Source organism: Girardinichthys multiradiatus, chromosome 18, assembly GCF_021462225.1.
Source record: "Girardinichthys multiradiatus isolate DD_20200921_A chromosome 18, DD_fGirMul_XY1, whole genome shotgun sequence".
Classification (NCBI taxonomy): domain Eukaryota; kingdom Metazoa; phylum Chordata; class Actinopteri; order Cyprinodontiformes; family Goodeidae; genus Girardinichthys; species Girardinichthys multiradiatus.
In genome coordinates this window covers 45279160-45297767 of record NC_061810.1, presented here as the reverse complement: position 1 = coordinate 45297767, position 18608 = coordinate 45279160, and the positions used below count along the sequence as shown (strand labels likewise).

The window sequence follows — 18608 nt, the reverse complement described above, 5'->3', positions numbered from 1 at the left end:
CCTCCCAGGTCCGAGCGCCAAAGATATAATTGTTTTTTTTAAAGATATTTTTTCGGCACTAGTGGCCTTTATTTTTATTTATTTTTTTGACAGTAGGCAGACAGGAAAGAGGGGTAGAGAGAGGGGGAGACAGTTGGCAAATGTCACCGGGTCTGGGACTCGAACCCTGGACAGCCGCTTTGAGGACTATAGCCTCTGCATATGGTCGCGCGCTTTCGCTCCTACACCATCAGCGCCACGCCCCAAAGATATAATTGTTGAGTTGTAACAGGAGGAGTACCCAAGTACAGGCAAAACCAGAACAATGAGGCAGAGACTGATGAAAAGTTTAAGTGAAGTTTATTTACAAAATGAAATGATGGAAGTTGATTCGTCCTGCAAGGGAATAGGAAGATGTTAAATGAATAATCCAAAGGAGTATAAGTGAGTATGAAGAGGAGAATGTATCTTTCTTTCTTACAGGCTCTTGGGAGGGAGGTAAGCTCAGAGGAGGAGGCAAAGGAGTGTTAATCCAGGAGGTAAGTGATTCCGTTTTCGGGGTAAGTTTGTGTTCCAGGTCCGAGAGAGAGAGGGAGAGTGGCAGGATGGAGGATTGTTGACCTTTAGGTGAGAGTTTCCAGGAGCGTGAGTCCACATCCAAGAGTCCTTAAGCTCCAGCAAAAAGTGAGTTCCAGACTTCACAAAGTGTCCTTAAGAAAACACAAAAACACAAGATTACTCGAGAATAGCTCAAGGGTCGATTGTCGGCTGTCTCACTCAGTACCAGTGTCACTGAATAATCCGGCAAGGAATGGATCACATCCAGGAGCTTAAACGCCAGCTGCACTCATCAACAGGATCCAGGACAGGTGTGTGAAGAAGGCTCCGCCCCTTCCACTCTGACTCTGGAAGGTAAGGAAACAACAAACAAGTTCTCCAACAGAACACAATCCTAACAGTACCTCCCCCTCAAGTGTCGCCTCCAGGCGAACCAGAACGCTTCTCCGGATGAGCCTTGTAGAAGTTCGTGATGAAGCTGGGGTCCAAGATAAACGATCTGGGGATCCATGTTCTCTCCTCAGGTCCGTAGCCCTCCCAATCAACCAAGAACTGGTGTCCACAACATCTCCTATGGACATTTAGGATCCGTCTCACAGTGCAGACCGGCTGGTCATCTACCAACCGAGGAGGTGGGGGATCGTGGTTGCAGGGATTTAAAGGGCTCTGAATGACAGGTTTAATTTGAGAGACATGGAAGGTAGGATGGATGTGCATAGTTCTGGGAAGTTGCAGTCTGACAGCAGAAGGGTTTATGATTTTAATGATAAGAAAAGGTCTAATGAATCGAGGAGCCAACTTCTTGGAAAAAATCCTTCAGGTGTATATGACGAGGGGATAACCATACCTTCTGACCCACCATGAATTGAGGGCCTGGGGTCCGATGACGATCCACCATTTTCTTATTTTGTTCCATCGACCTCCCAAGAGCCTCCTTTGTCTGCCTCCAAAACCTCCTACAGCGCCTGAGATGATGCTGGACCAAGGGTACCGAGATCTCCTGTTCCTGAGAGGGAAAAAGAGGAGGTAGATAGCCCAAGGATGCTTCAAAGGGTGTTAATCCGGTGGCAGAGGATGAATGAGTGTTGTGGGCGTACTCAACCCATGCTAAATGAGATGACCATGAAGAAGGATTATTGTTGATGACACAGCGAAGTAGTGATTCAAGTTCTTGATTAGCTCTCTCAGACTGACTGTTAGATTCAGGGTGGTAACCAGAAGACAGGCTCGCATAAGTGCCGAGAGCTCGACAGAAAGACTTCCAGACCTGGGAAACAAACTGCGGACCTCTGTTAGAGACAATGTCATTGGGAATGCCTTGTAACCGGAAAACATGCTGAATGATGAGCTGAGCAGTCTCGTGTGCAGAAGGGAGTTTAGGTAATGGAACGAAGTGAACAGCCTTGGAAAATCGATCAATGATGGTGAGAATGGTGGTGTTACCTTCAGACGGAGGTAGTCCAGTGATGAAATCTAGGGAAATGTGAGACCATGGTCGTCCAGGGATGGGGAGTGGTTGAAGAAGTCCAGAACAAGGTCGATGTGAGCTCTTGTTTTGGGCACACACAGAGCAGGCAGAAACAAACTCCTTTATATCACTGTACATGGTAGGCCACCAAAAATGCCGTTTAGCAAAGGATAGCATTCTGTTGATTCCTGGATGGCAAGAGAACTTGGAGACGTAAATCCATGCAAGGACCTTGCTGATAGCGGTCTTAGGGACAAAAAGGCGATTAGGAGGACCTGTACCTGGGTCTGGTTCCATTTGCTGTGCTTGGCGAATCTCTTTCTCAATCCTCCACGTGATGGCTCCAATGGTGCAGGAGGGGGGCAGAATGGGCTCGTTGCCCTTGGAGTTATCTGAGGAAGAGAACTGTCGAGACAGGACGTCAGGCTTGACGTTTTTAGACCCTGGCCGGTAAGTGATAGAGAAGTGGAACCTTGAAAAAAAAAGTGACCATCTTGCCTGTCTGGCGTTCAATCTCTTGGCCTGTTGTAAATAAACAAGATTTTTATGGTCAGTCAATATGAGGTTCCACCTCAGTGACGTCCAGCCAGTGCCTCCACTCCTCTAATGCCAGTTTAATGGCAAGAAGCTCTCGGTTACCCACATCATAGTTGGCCTCAGAAGGAGATAGACGTCGGGAAAAGAAGGCACATGGGTGTTGGCGATTATCCTTGGGGGAATGTTGAGACAGGACAGCCCCCACACCTGAGTCCGAAGCATCCACTTCCACTGTGAACTGGATGTGAGGGTCAGGATTACACAAGATGGGAGCAGAAGAAAACAGTTGTTTTAACTTACAAAAAGCACCCTCTGCCTCAGAGTTCCATGCGAATGTGCGGTACGTTTGGTAAGGGGAGCTGCGACTCGGCTGAAGTCCCTGATGAAGTGTCTGTAAAAGTTCGCAAACCCCAGGAATCGTTGTAGCTGTTTTCCAGTCTGGGCCACTCTCTCACTGCCTTGACCTTCTCAGGATCTGTCCGAACCTGTCCACTCTCAAAAATCAGTCCCAAGAAAGATATGGATGAGGCATGAAAATCGTACTTCTCTGCTTTGATGAAAAGTTGGTTCTCAAGGAGTCTCCGAAGAACAGTGCGAATGTGTTGAGAATGTTGTTGAGGGTCCCTGGAAAAAATTTATATGTTGTATAGATAGACAAAAACAAACTGATTTAGGAGATCCCTCAGAATGTCGTTATTGAGGGCCTGAAAAACTGCAGGAGCGTTGGTGAGACCAAAAGGCATCACCAAATACTCAAGATGACCCAATGGTGTTCTGAAAGCAGTTTTCCACTCATCGCCCTTCTTGATGCAAACCAGATGGTAGGCATTGCAGAGATCTAACTTTGTAAAAATGGTAGCCCCTTGAAGTTGTTCAAAAACGGAATCTATCAGAGGGAGTGGATATTTATTTTTAATGGTAATGTTAAGTTCTCTGAAGTCAATACATGGTCTCAGTGATTTGTCCTTCTTGGACACAAAAACAAATCCTGCCCCCAAAGGCGAGGTGGAGGGATGGATGATACCAAATGCTAAGGAGGATTCAATGTACTCACGCATAGACTCCCTCTCGGGGCCAGACAGGTTGTAAAGTCTGCTAGAAGGTAGGGGAGCCCCGGGAAGGAGATCTATGGCACAGTTGTAAGGGCGGTGGGGGGGGGAGAAAGCCTTAGATTTACTGAATACTTGGTCCAAGTCATGATAACAAGGGGGAACAGCAGATAAATCGACCCTCTCTGTCTCAATAGACAGAGAAAAAGAGGACACTGCAGCCCTTAAACAGTTCCTTGAACAAAAATCACTCCATGATTCTACTCTCTCTTGAGACCAGTTAATGATGGGGTTGTGTTTCAGAAGCCATGGGAAACCCAAAACCATTTGAGTGTGTTCAGACTGAAAAACAAAAAACTCACCCATCTCATGGTGGTTGCCAGAGATTACAAAATGAAGATAGAGGGTCTTATGGGTGACGGAGGAGAAGGTCTGTCCTGTGAGAGCCATCATAGATATGGGTTGAACAAGTTCTTCATTGGGGATGCCCAGTTGTTCCACCAGGTTGTCACTAATAAGGTTTTGCTCAGCCCCTGAATCAATAAGGGCCAAAACAGGAAAATTTATATTATTGACAAACTGTGACTGGTAGCGTGAGGCGGCTCTCAGGAGAAAAATCAGCAGCACCCACCTGTATCTCCTGAACTAATGGTGGGATCGGCCTTTTAAACGAAGACAACAGTTTGCAATGAAGTGACCCTTCTTGCCACAGTGAATACACTCCTTGGCTTCAAAACGTCTTTTCCTCTCTTCACTAGACAGACTAGTGTGCCCAATGTGCATGGGTTCTGCCTCTGAATTAAGGGTTACCTCAGTAATCGGGGAAGGGTTTACTGAAGACTCGAGTGGAGGAACCAAGACTGAGGCATGCTGGGAATTGTAGGCCCTTTGCTTGTTTCTCTCCCGTAAACGGTTGTAGATTCGAATTGCTGTTCTTATTAACTTATTTAAATCCTCAAGTTCGTCTCTAGTGGCTAATTGGTCTTGTACTTGGTCATTTAGAGCGCTGGAAAAAATACCTCGTAAGGCAATATCGTCCCATCCTGCCTCCTTGGCAGCGATCTGGAAGTTGATGGAGAATTTGGCGACGGACTGACTTCCTTGTTTTAGCGAGATTAGCCTTCTAAAAGCGGTCTTCTGATGTAGAGGGAGTTCAAAAGTACTCTGGAAATCATGCAGAAAAGTGGAGAAGGAACAGTCATTAACAGATAGGGAGCGAAAATAAGCATGAGCCCACCTTAAGGCGTCACCTTGAAGGGCCGAAATGACATAAGTAATCCGAGCCAAGTCGGAAGCAAATATTGTGGGAGCTCTGTTAAATGCGAAGTTACATTGAAGTAAGAAACCACAAACTGCTCGGAATTACCACTAAAGAATTGACTGGGACAAACTTCAGGTTCCTTGAGGGTTGAGGGAATTATAGCTGTTGCTGCAGCGGAACCCGGCTCTTGTCTGGAGGAAGCTGGAGGAGTCAAGAGAGGTGTTACTTTCTGATCCAAGGAGTATAACATGCTACCTAATTCAGACAAATTTCCAGACTGTTTATCTTGTTGAGCGATGATTTGTTGAAACGTAAGTTCATTTTGTTTTATCCATTTCTCTTGGAGTGTTAATAGCTCGAGAATCTGGTTATTGTCTGATTTGCCGTGAGTACTCATTTTTGGCCGGATTATTCTGTTGAGTTGTAACAGGAGGAGTACCCAAGTACAGGCAAAACCAGAACAATGAGGCAGAGACTGATGAAAAGTTTAAGTGATGTTTATTTACAAAATGAAATGATGGAAGTTGATTCATCCTGCAAGGGAATAGGAAGATGTTAAATGAATAATCCAAAGGAGTATAAGTGAGTATGAAGAGGAGAATGTATCTTTCTTTCTTACAGGCTCTTGGGAGGGAGGTAAGCTCAGACGAGGCAAAGGAGTGTTAATCCAGGAGGTAAGTGATTCCGTTTTCGGGGTAAGTTTGTGTTCCAGGTCTGAGAGAGAGAGGGAGAGTGGCAGGATAGAGGATTGTTGACCTTCAGGTTAGAGTTTCCAGGAGAGTTAGTCCATATCCAAGAGTCCTTAAGCTCCAGCAAAAAGTGAGTTCCAGACTTCACAAAGTGTCCTTAAGAAAACACAAGACTACTCGAGAATATCTCAAGGGTCGATTGTCAGCTGTCTCATTCAGTACCAGTGTCACTGAATAATCCGGCAAGGAATGGATCACATCCAGGAGCTTAAATGCCAGCTGCACTCATCAACAAGATCCAGGACAGGTGTGTGAAGAAGGCTCCGCCCCTTCCACTCTGACTCTGGAAGGTAAGGAAACAACAAACAAGTTCTCCAACAGAACACAATCCTAACAATAATTATGTAATTTCACATCATTAAAACTTGTCTAATTGCCAACCCTCTCTTCGTGAGTCTTTTCAGATTGAAATGTATTCTCCATCTTCCTCCTTCTCCTCACATCCTCACTTATCCTCTTCTGAATTTGTCTCTTTTTGTGAAAAACAGTGACGTTTTCCTGTTAGGCTTTTTATAGTGCCAACACATGTCTGGTGTTTTTCAAAAAGGGTGACGTTTATTTTGCATTTCTCATTCCCTGCAATTCGGCCAGGTGTTGTGCTTCTTGGCTGTAAGGTTATGTTCACTGTGGAAAGGTTTTTATTTTATCTTGTATGTCATAAAACAAACTCATGTTTCTGTTGCTATCCACTCTTATCTCATATTCATTTTTCTATTTTACTCCACGTTTTCTTCCTTTCTCTTTCCTCTGAAGACAAACTGTGGTGGGAGGGTAAGTCAGCTTCCGACCTTTAAGCATGGCTACAAGGTGGAGCACATTCTGCACAAAAACAAAAGTTAATGTGACAAATGCATGACACTAGAACAGCCGCATACAGTATATGTGCTAAAGGTATATTGCATGTGTGTTTCTGTCCCATAACCGTGAAACCAAAGATGTTTTGTGTGAGTAAGGGTGACTTTTCTTACACGTTAATCATTGATGGTGTCATGTTCGAGCAGGATGAGTAAAAATACTTTACTGGCCAGACTTATTTTGTCAGTTAGGTTTACAGGTAACCAAGCTGAGCATAGCAGCCTGAGTGCTTGTTGATTTGTTTGTGTAACATGGCAGTTTGTTCTCATGTGGCGAACACCGATATGCTCTCATTGTCAGCCAACAACATCTGAGACCAGAGTGAGCTCATCTTCCTTCAGCAACAAGGAGCACAGACTCTAATCTGCACCACTGCCAGTTGATTTTATAATAGATACAAGTTTCCTTTAGAGTGTTTCATTTAAATTTCTTCTCAGTGCCATAATTATGTGACCATTTTGTGGAATAATCATTATGTCCTGAAAATTTGTTCAGAATTATTGTGAACAGGTGTGTGGTTTTTCTGCTCTGTATAAAATTGGAAATCATAGTCTATTTGCAGCCACTTTCATAAACCTTTCTGGTCTAAACCAAAGCTACGCCCCTAAAAGGTTAAAATGAGTTTACTCTTTTCTACTGTGTAGACGTATACAGGCTCCATCCTGGTGGCCGTCAACCCTTATCAGCTGCTGTCCATCTACACCGCCGACCAGATCCGCCTCTACACCAACAAGAAGATTGGTGAAATGCCTCCACACATCTTTGCAATCGCTGACAACTGTTACTTCAACATGCAGAGGAACAACCGAGACCAGTGCTGTATAATCAGGTAGGAGAGTCTGGGTGAAAGCGCCAACTGAAGCACACCATGAGGATCTTAAGCTTCTTTAAATAAAATCTCATAGACGAGCAGCCTCAGAGATGCCTCTGGACATTCATAAATCACAAGTAAAGTCAGAGATATCCTTCACAGCTGTTGAGTTTTCAAAAAACAAGGCGGTACGGCAGGACTACAGGAGGCAGCAGGAGGTGCCGCATCAATATAAAAAAAAAAACTGCGTTGGAAGTCTCAGTTGTCATTTTGAAGGGAGAACTGTGTATTGAAACTGTTGAGAATTAAATAATTTTGTGACTTATTATTCAAGTTTTCTGAAACAGCCATTGTAGATGCTGAAGGCTTTGGGCAGGAATGATCACCTGTAGTTGTCTGTATTAGTGTCCTCTGACAGAAGACACTGTTGGTGACAGTCTGACGAAGAGGATGCTAAGGGTTCTCCGTAATGTTCTTCATTTTTATAAAAAATCCTTCTTTGCACAATGATCTCCAGAGGTTCCAGATGAGTCCACAGAACAGAACCAGCCTTCTTTACTAGCTCGTTGAGCTTTGTTAACTCCCTGATGCTGCTACCCCAGCAGCTGATGGCAGCAGAGATCACACTCTACAACACAGACCTGTAGAAGAACACTGAAGGGCCAAAGCTTCCTTAAGAAGGTACAGTCTGCTCTGTCCCTTGTAGACGGCTTCACAGTTGCATCTCCACTCCAGTCTGTTGTCCAGGTGAACACCGAGGTATTTATACTCCTCCACTTCTTCTCCCGTGATGGAAAAAGTGTTTGACTTATTCCTGTTTCTCTTAAAATCTACAATCATCTCCTTTGTTTTATTCATGTTCAAGATTAGATTATTGTTCCGACACCATGCCACAAAGCGGTCCACCACCTTCCTGTACTCAGCTTTTTGTCCAGCTCTGATCCACCCAACAACTGCAGAGTCATCATAGTTTCACTGCTGATTACAGGACTCTGACTAACTGAGGTGTACAGAGTGAAAAGGAATGGTGAGAGTACCGTCCCCTGTGGTGCTCCTGTGCTGCTGACTACCTGGTTAGACACACAACCCTTCAGTCTCACAAACCGTGGTCTGTTTGTCAGGTAGTCTTTGATCCAGGAGATTGTTGAGGCTTCTACCTGGAGTTTCTGACAAAGAAAATCAGGTTGGATTGTATTAAATGCACTGGAGAAATCAAAGAACATGATCCTCACAGTGCTACTGGCTTTGTCCAGATGACAGTGGGTTTGTTGAAGCAGGTGTATGATGGCATCTTCAACTCCAACTCCACAGCGATAAGCAAACTGCAGGGGGTCCAGAATGTTGCCTTTTTGCATACTCAGGTGGGCCAACACGAGTCTCTCTGGGACCTTCATGATGTGGGATGTCAGGGCAACAGGTCTATAGTCATTGAGGACTGATGGGTGAGTTTTCTTCTGATCTCTGGATCTGCTTTAAGAAAATGTTGTGGTTTCTGTTCAGAGTATTTACAACTGATTATGGATCTCACCTTCTTGCTCCTCCTGTCAGAAGTAATTTCTGGGTCTTGTTTGCTCTTTTAAATTCTGCGGGCGGCTGCGACTGTGACTACCTCCCCTGGCGAATCAAGGCTGTAACAGGTGGTCTGACTTTTACCCCCCTCGCCAGATCAGTCTTTCCACAAAATACATGGAGATGGCAAAAAGGCACCTTAATCCTGCCTTCAAGTGTTTTGTGAAAGGAGTTTATAACTGATATAGGATATAATCCACTTTATTACATTCCTAATGTAAAGAAAAACGCTCAGAGGTTTATCTTTAACTGTGCTGTCTTTGAGGTGTTGAACTACCGCTCATTGTAAATCAAATTTCCTGAGAAATGTTGAAATAAATCCTCAGCCACGGCTGTTTTTACTCTCTGACCACTGATGGTCTCTTCACAGTGGAGAGTCTGGAGCAGGGAAAACGGAGAGCACCAAACTCATCCTGCAGTTCCTGGCCGCCATCAGTGGTCAGCACTCCTGGATAGAGCAACAGGTCCTGGAAGCTAACCCTATACTTGAGGGTAGGAATATAATTCATATCTCCATAACCTTGGTAGAGTCTGAAGAATGCTTTCCCAGAACTGATCGGTTCTAGAAACATTTTCTGGACAGTCTGTGGTGACTCAACCTTCGACCGATGCTGTCTGTTCAGCTTTAAAAAGTCCACACTCAAAACACATTCAGATATTTGACCTGCATAAATCCTGGAAAATGGTAAGAGGTTCACCCTGCATGTTTGTTACAATAGCCTTTGTAAGAAAAAAAGACGGACAGAGGGCTCTGCTTATTAATCCGTACAAACTTTATTTCAAATTTGAAGTTTAAATTTGATCTCAGATTTTGAGCCAAATTCGTAGACAGCTGATAATTAAAAAGAAAAAAATATCTGTGTTGAAATATGTTCAGGCCTTAATGTGATGTTTTCTTTCTTTGTTATTTTTCGATTCGATTTCAAAAAAGGGATGTGGCTTTTTGGCAGGCTATTCTAACGTATCTAAAGATCCAGTTTAAAATTGGTTCTTTGCAGAACTATGTCCAACATTGATTTGAGTTTTGGCTCCTTTTTTACGCCCTTCTAAGCAGATATTGAATGCATGCTTCTGTGTGGTTTATTCTCGTGATTCAGCACTGAACTGCATGATGAGAACAACAACATTGACTCATCACAAGACATGGATCATCAGCATCATGAGTCTGAGCCAAATAAAAGTTGTAGTAGTTTATCTTTGCACCCATGTAAGACAGGGAGGAACTACGATTACAGCAACAATACATTCAGAACCTACAAGGCCTTGCGAAGGTATTTGCCCCCTTGAACTTTCAACCTCTTGCTACATTTCAGGCTTCAAATATAAAAATATAAAATTCTAATTTTATGTGAAGAATCAACAACAAGTGGGACACAATCGTGAAGTGGAATGACATTTATTGGATGTGTCAAACGTTTTTAACAAATAAAAAACTGAAAAGTGGGGCATGCAATATTATTTGGCCCCCTTGCGTTAATACTTTGTAGCTCCACCCTTTGCTGCAATTACAGCTGCAAGTCTTGGGGTTTGTCTCTATCAGTTTTCACATCGAGAGACTGAAATTCTTGCTCATTCTTCCTTGTAAAACAGCTGGAGCTCAGTGAGGTTGGATGGAGAGCGTTTGTGAACAGCCGTCTTCAGCTCTTTCCACCGATTCTCGATTGGATTCAGGTCTGGACTTTGACTTGGCCATTCCAACACCTGGATACGTTTATTTGTGAACCATTCCATTGTAGATTTGGCTTTATGTTTTGGATCATTGTCTTGTTGGCAGATAAATCTCCGTCCCAGTCTCAGGTCTCTTGCAGACTCCAACAGGTTTTCTTCCAGAATGGTCCTGTATTTGGTCCCATCCATCTTCCCATCAATTTTGACCATCTTCTCTGTCCCTGCTGACGAAAAGCAGGCCCAAACCATGATGCTGCCACCACCATGTTTAACAGTGGGGATGGTGTGTTCAGGGTGATGAGCTGTGTTGCGTTTACGCCAAACATATTGTTTTGCATTGTGGCCAAACAGTTTGATTTTGGTTTCATCTGACCAGAGCACCTTCTTCCACATGTTTGGTGTGTCTCCCAGGTGGCTTGTTGCAAACTTTAAACAAGACTTTTTATGGATATCTTTGAGAAATGGTTTTCTTCTTACCACTCTTCCATAAAGGCCAGATTTGTGCAGTGTACGACTGATTGTTGTCCTATGGACAGACTCTCCCACCTCAGCTGTAGATCTCTGCAGTTCATCCAGAGCGATCATGGACCTCTTGGCTGCATCTCTGATCTGTCTTCTCCTTGTTCGAGATGAAAGTTTAGAGGGGTGGCCGGGTCTTGGTAGATTTGCAGTGGTCTGATGCTCCTTCCATTTCAATATGATTGCTTGCACAGTGCTCCTTGGGATGTTTAAAGCTTGGAAAATCTTTTTCTATTCAAATCCGGCTTTAAACTTCTCCACAACAGTATCTCAGACCTGCCTGGTGTGTTTCTTGGTCTTCATGATGCTCTCTGCGCTTTGAACAGAACCCTGAGACTATCACAAAGCAGGTGCATTTATACGGAGACTTGATTACACACAGGTGGATTCTATTTATCATCATCAGTCATTTGGGACAACATTGGATCATTCAGAGATCCTCACTGAACTTCTGGAGTGAGTTTGCTGCACTGAAAGTAAAGGGGCTGAATAATATTGCACGCCCCACTTTTCAGTTTATTATTTGTTAAAGTTTGACACATCCAATAAATTTCATTCCACTTCATGATTGTGTCCCACTTGTTGTTGATTCTTCACAAAAAATTAGAATTTTATATCTTTATGTTTGAAGCCTGAAATGTGGCAAGAGGTTGAAAGGTTCAAGGGGGGCAAATACTTTCGCAAGGCCCTGTAATAAATGCACAAACACACTGATTCCAGGCACATAAATCCATGCATCTGGGTGACACTGTCTGTGGTTTGTGTTATTCCTCCTTCAGCTTTTGGTAACGCTAAAACCATCCGTAATGACAACTCGTCTCGTTTTGGGAAATACATCGACATCCACTTCAACAAGAGGGGAGCTATAGAGGGAGCCAAGATAGAACAATACCTGCTGGAGAAATCCAGAGTGTGTCGACAGGTATGGCTGCAGGACAACTTCAACGCTCTTCAAGCGTTACTTTATCCTGCGAGCATGAAGGTTTGAAGGGTAAAGTATCTTCAACTAATAATGTTACTCATTAAACATTTGACCTGATTTTTTTTCCCATGCTGCAGGCTTATGATGAGAGAAACTATCACATCTTCTACTGCATGCTGAAGGGTATGACTGTAGACGAGAAGAAGAAACTGGGGCTGAGCAAAGCCACCGACTACACCTACCTGACCATAGTGAGCATCACCTTAATGCTGTGCATTTAAAAGATAAGTTGCATCTGTCCCAGCTCTGATCTCAATATCGATAGTCTAAATAAAATAAAGTTTTTTCATCCAGATAAAATGAGAACATTGTCAGCATGTCTGATTTTCTTTGTAATAGTTTTGTATTTTGTGTGGGTTCTTATTTGGTTTGCTGTGTATTTTAAATAGTTTAGATTGTTATCTATCTGAAATCTATCTGATATCCTCAGTTGTTTTGGTTTCCCAACATCTTTCCTTTATCAGACATCAGTACATGTCATTGTTTAATAATCACCTTCTGTGTATTTATCCTGTTTCTATCAGTTCAGATCCTCCTGTTTGTCTGGTTTCTGGTTTCTTTGGTTCATGTCTTGGCATTTCTCGGTTTCTGGAGCTCCTGACTTTGAGTTGCTTCCTGCTTCATGCCTAAATTTCCATCCTTCTTCTACAGCCTCTGACAAATGTATCTTAAAGTAAAAGTTATCTGTTGAGATATAAAACATTTTATATGATGTTCCTAAAGAAGGTGATTTGTTCCTCAGGTCAGCAGAAATAACACCCTCCTACTGGTTCCAAGCAAAGCCTTAATATTCCCCTATCTTTTTCCAGTCAATACGAGTATTACAGGAATGATAAAAGAAATGATTTTTGCAATGAAGACAAAAGCCTACTTAATAATCTGTACAAATTCTGCACACATAAACACAGTTAAAGATAAACGTTTGTTTCTAACTACTGTGTTGCTCTTTTAACCCGTTCTTCCTCCTGTATTTCCCCTGCAGGGTAAATGTACAGTTTGTGACGGGCGAGACGATTTGAAAGAATACTCCAATATTCGTTCTGCAATGAAGGTACTGGTTAAAGTCTGTGAATAATTTAAATCATCTTATAAAAACTTCATGTTTGCTGGTTTGAAGGATTTTAACAAATGTTTTGTTTTTTTTTATTTAGGTGTTGATGTTCACAGAAAAGGAGAACTGGGAGATTACTAAACTACTGGCTGCAATATTACATATGGGGAACCTACGATATGAAGGTAAATATTCTTTGTTGAAGAAATCAGACACTTTCCGGTACATTTTATTAGATGATGGTATTCATATTGCATGTTCCTAATATGTTTCCTGAAGTCTCCCCTGGATTTTAAGGCGCAGTTGTAGTTCTCTGTTGAACAAATCATGGCAGACGGGAGAGGTTGGCCTTTCAGGGTTGTTTTGCAGGACAACAGGTTGTGATAGTCAAGCCATTGAAATGAGATATCGATGGCGAGTTGGAAAGCTCACTGACAGCTAGTGTTTAATAAAATAAAATGGAGACTGTTTTTACATTTCATCTGAACTAGTTAGAGCTAATGTGTTTTTGTTGAGAGGAATTAACCAAAATATCTCTAGAATGAGGAATTCCAGAGATATTCTAGTCTTTGTTCATTAAAACGTGTAATAAATATATTGGTAATGAGCAGTTTTTCTATCTAATTCTCATTAAATAAGTCTAACACACAACCTCTGTCATGCTGCTGCAGCGTCTGACTGCGTAACATGTGGAGTAATGCGTTACCAGCTTGTATTACTTACAGTCTGGTCTGAAAGCACAACTCTGAGCGAATCCAGAGGTTTTAGCAGCTTGTAGCAAGGATAAATTTGCAATTTTTTTTTTTTTTCAGATTAAGTAGAAACCTCTGAACATAAATCCCTGTTTCCCTTCATAGATAAAAAACTGTTTTAACAATTATTTTCAGTTTATTTCTCCTTTTATTTTGCCATTTGAATGCATATTCTTAATTTTAATTGATTTTTACCAACTTTCTCTGATAAACTCGACAGCTCGTACTTACGACAACTTGGATGCCTGCGAGGTTGTCCGCTGCACTCATCTCACTACTGCTGCTACACTACTTGAGGTAAAAAACACACTCTCTTCCAAAAAGCTGTTAATCTGTTTTAAAATGCAGACTCGTGTCTGGAACAAGAATGCTTTACTTACTGACCCTTCGGGCGCTTATTAAGGCTTGTTGCCACATTTCTGCTCTTTTGATTAAGGTTTAACTTCTGTTGAAAAATGCCTAAAGATTCATGCACCTGGAGACACACAATGTTGTTGATTATTGGGTACAATATACATAATATCTGAAACCTGGAGGTTACTTAACTAGGTATTATGCCAAACCTTTGATTTCCAGTTCTAAAAAAAGGTTACATATAGTTTTACTTCCATAGGCCCTTCATTAAGCCTTAGAAAGAATAAATAATTATGCTTTTCTGTTAAATATCACCTTAATGCTCATCTCCACCCTGCCTGTGAACTCAGGGCGTTTTCACACCTATTGTTTGTTTATTTTGTTCCGAATCGGGAGAACCAAATGTAATTACAGGAAGCAGATGCCATGTTCTGAGCTAGTAGAAAACATTTTAATTATATGAGTAGATTGTTTTAAACAGGATTATCCGAGGAGTGTACTGAATGATTTTGAGAAGACGTCTTGGACGTTGCATGGGGATTTATGCTTGACGAAAATCACAGCCCGCCATTGTTTATTAGTTTGCTTACTCTACTGCATCCCACAATGCAACACAAGCTTGTCAACGAGAAGGAATTAGGCTCAAACTTTGAGCTTGTACCTGGTAGCTGTGTCAGATCGAGGTTAAACACAAACAAAGACACTTATTGATCTCTCTTCTGCACTAACCGGTGCTTTCGATGATCAACATGAGATACTTGAATTCATCCCATCTACCCCCAGTAGTTTCACTGGTCTGCCTCTGTTTCTGATACAAATAGTCATATTTATTTCCACATTTTCCAACTGATCTGTGTCATGAACCAGGTATAATATTTTGTTCTGAAGTGATTCTGACATATTGTTTGTTTTTGGTTAAATAGAATATAAACTCCCTGCTTTAAATCGTCCAGTTTTCCATGTTTTCCGATGCACATGAAATTATTTCTGCAAGTGGCCGTAAATATTGAAAGAAATGTGATGACGAACCGGATAGCAAGTTTTCTTCTGAAGTGAAACGGGATTATTGTTTGTACTTTTATCATTAAAACCTCCAAGTTAGTCACGTTGAAATAAAGATTTTTCATTTGAAAGGAAAACAAAACAGATGACACTGTGACTTTATTTTGGATCTGTGTTTGTGTGTTTAGGTGGACTGCAAAGATTTGATGAACTGTCTGACCAGCAGAACACTGATCACCAGAGGAGAGACGGTGTCCACCCCACTCAGCATGGAGCAAGCTCTTGATGTTCGAGATGCTTTCGTTAAGGTACAACAAACAATATAAATGCTAAACCAACCTATATACGAGTTCTTTTAGTCTTGCATAGCAATCATTAATGTTTAGCATCCTTATGTACCTTTGCTGTTCAGTAGTTGAATGAACGGTGTGATCCATGTTTTGTAAATTATACAATTATACACTCAAACTAAACAGGATAAAGAATTAATACAGGAAATGTTTCACAGCATCACTAGAGACCATAACTTTTTAATGGAGCTCTAGCTAGCTAAGTGGTGCTTGTATGTTTCTGTGCATGCAGGGTATTTATGGGCGCTTGTTTGTTTGGATTGTGGAGAAGATAAATGCTGCCATTTACAAGCCTGCATCCTCACAACCCAAAGCTCTCAGACGTTCAATTGGACTGCTGGATATCTTCGGCTTTGAGAACTTCACTATCAACAGGTAGAGGCCAGCAGACTTTGATATAGTAAGCACCCTGTGCAGCCAACAGATTGTCCAATCCTCAACATTTTGGTGAAATAAAAAAGGATCCCCACTAAACTAGTTAACAAACCCTGAATTCCTCCAGATTGTTGCTGGTTGCACTATCATTCAAAAGAAAACGGAATTCGTTTTTGTGGCATTTATCCTTCTTCCTGCAGCTTCGAGCAGCTGTGCATCAACTTCGCCAACGAGAACCTGCAGCAGTTCTTTGTCCGTCACGTCTTCAAGCTGGAGCAGGAGGAGTACAACCTGGAAAACATCAACTGGCAGCACATCGAGTTCACCGACAACCAGGACGCTTTGGACATGATCGCCATCAAACCTATGAACATCATCTCGCTCATTGACGAGGAGAGCAAGTTTCCTAAGGTAAACCAGCTCAGTACAACCTAATGAGGCTGATTTGATGAGTTTCCAGTCTTACACCTTTGTGGAGCCTCTTCTAAAGGAGATTATGTCCCAGCAGGACATAAAATGTGTAGTATACAACACACTGTATTTTACTCTCATTAACATAAACAAATGTGACAGTTTTTAGTGTTTTTTACCTTTTTGGTAATTTTCAGCTGATTAGTTCATAAATAATCTTAATATTCACATGTTCTCTATAGAAACAGATGCCAGGAAGCAGACACACACACACACACAAGTCATTGGTAATAACGGTGTTGCAAAGGACCAAAAAGGAAGCTAAAACTGCGTAAAATCTGCCCGAAATGATTGCTAGTCCTCTGTAACTGTCGAAGGTAAAAGAGACGTAACGTATTGAAGACGTCAGCCTGGAAAGTGCTGAGATATTAATGTGCAGACCTTGTTTCTGCTTTCTTTCATGGATCACACAGTCAGTGGATGAGGTAGATTTTTTACCATCCTTCCTGCCTCCTCTGGTTTGTCCAACAGGGAACAGACACCACGATGCTGAACAAGCTCAACTTCCAGCACAAACTCAATACAAACTACATACCACCAAAGAACAACTACGAGACTCAGTTTGGCATTCAGCACTTCGCTGGAGTGGTTTACTATGAAACAAGAGGTCAGAGTCTCTTGACACACTGCAGAGATGAGGCTCTCACGATGAATGTTTGGTTTGTGGGTTTTGCTCGTTTGTTTTTTTTATTTATTTAACTATCAATTTGATTTGATTCTCTGTTGAAGCTCTGTGTTTATTCTGGTTGCAGTGTTTTGTTTTTAACCCGTTTTACTTCCTGTTTGGTTTTGTTGATTTCTTTCAGGTAGTTTTACTTCCTGTTCTGACTATCACAGCTTCTATTCATGTCTGATGTGTCCCCTAACATAGATGCTCTTTGGGTTGCTTTGCTGCTTTTTGGTGTCTCCCTCTCTTTTCTCGTCTGTCTTTGCTTGATCCTTTGATTTGGTTCAGTGTTCCTGCTCCTGCAGCACTTTTTAAATCTTTATTGTCTTTGTTGTGCATTTGGTTCCTGCTTCTTCACCAACTGATTCTTGTATTTGAACAAATGGGTATTTTGTGTTCTTTTCCATTATAAAAGCAGAGAGAACTGTGAAACTGGAATTTGCTGGAAGGTTTTGATTTCAGATCATTTTCAGCAGCATCAGCAGCCGTCTGTTGCTGTTTGTGACATGGACGGCAGTGATGCTCAGTTTACTGTTAGTTAAGCAGCTGTACTAAATATGATATTCAAAACTCTTGACCCAAATTCCTTTTGTTGCTTCCAAGGAGTCGGACATCTTGTTCGTTTAATGATTCCCTAAGGAACTGTAGTTGGCTATGCTGATGTTTTTCCTTGGAAGTAGTCTGTCTCTTCTTCCCTGTATATTAACCTGGAAATCGTGCATATCAGTGCATGTTGTTCTCTGTGCAGTGTGTCTTCAAAATGAGTGTAAAGGACACAAGCAGTGGCAGGTAAAATAAAAATTTTACGGAGAAAAAGCATTTTTAAACAAAGTAAAATTTTCTAAGGTTCTGTTCTTAAGAGAAATAGAAAAGTAAAGTTTCTAAAAAAAAAACACAGTTCTCAGTAAATGGTGGAGTATGCCACTGAAACAAGTGGAAAAAGCCAAACTCCAAAGATAAACTGTAGACTTTCAGAGACCTTAAAAACTACTGATGAAGATCATTTTAATAGATCTGAAGAAAGTATGACTGCTTGGAAGCAAAGCAAGGGATGGTTCACGAGTTGTGCACAGCACTATATACAGCAGAAAGTGCTTTATACAGCACTGACAGTAATATCAGGTTCTGCTCACTCAAACTTCAGTAGTTGAACAACTTCATATAGGTTCCAAAGCACAGTCCTCAGTTATAGACGTCGATCGATCTCTCAAAGTAGTAGCAGATGCTCTCACATGTCTGTGTGTCAAAGCTGCATGTTTGTGTTTCTCCTGCAGGTTTCCTTGAGAAAAACAGAGACACTTTATATGGAGACATCATCCAGCTGGTTCACTCCTCCAAAAACAAGTTCATCAAACAAATCTTCCAGGCGGATGTTGCTATGGTAACAGACACATTATTAACCGCCTCACAAACTGTGGCGACAGGGCTGTGATGAAATGAACGGGTTGAGATTTTATTAATGGGGTCAAATGTTGGTGAGGGAGAGGGAGCTGCTCTGGCGTAGCAGTACCAGGCAAGCATGAAACATTCCTGTTGGGTTCTGTGCATCTTACTGTACACATGCCTTTGGGTTTGGAGACT

General features: G+C 41.9%; 1 protein-coding gene across 4 annotated transcripts in view; it reads left to right on the top strand.

Moving 5' to 3' along the window:
- Nucleotides 1-18608, top strand: part of myo7aa (myosin VIIAa) — a 74944-nt gene that overhangs the window by 14940 nt on the left and 41396 nt on the right. For 3 of the 4 annotated variants that reach the window (XM_047391366.1, XM_047391365.1, XM_047391364.1), the window contains exons 4-15: nt 7101-7285; nt 9207-9328; nt 11803-11945; nt 12083-12196; nt 12988-13056; nt 13157-13241; nt 14029-14105; nt 15353-15472; nt 15747-15889; nt 16090-16300; nt 16832-16967; nt 18302-18408. In XM_047391366.1, the coding sequence (XP_047247322.1) occupies nt 7101-7285; nt 9207-9328; nt 11803-11945; nt 12083-12196; nt 12988-13056; nt 13157-13241; nt 14029-14105; nt 15353-15472; nt 15747-15889; nt 16090-16300; nt 16832-16967; nt 18302-18408 (1512 nt within the window). Of the gene's footprint in view, nt 1-7100; nt 7286-9206; nt 9329-11802; nt 11946-12082; nt 12197-12987; nt 13057-13156; nt 13242-14028; nt 14106-15352; nt 15473-15746; nt 15890-16089; nt 16301-16831; nt 17020-18301; nt 18409-18608 lie in introns of those variants that run through there. The other variant, XM_047391367.1, reaches the window with a different exon arrangement.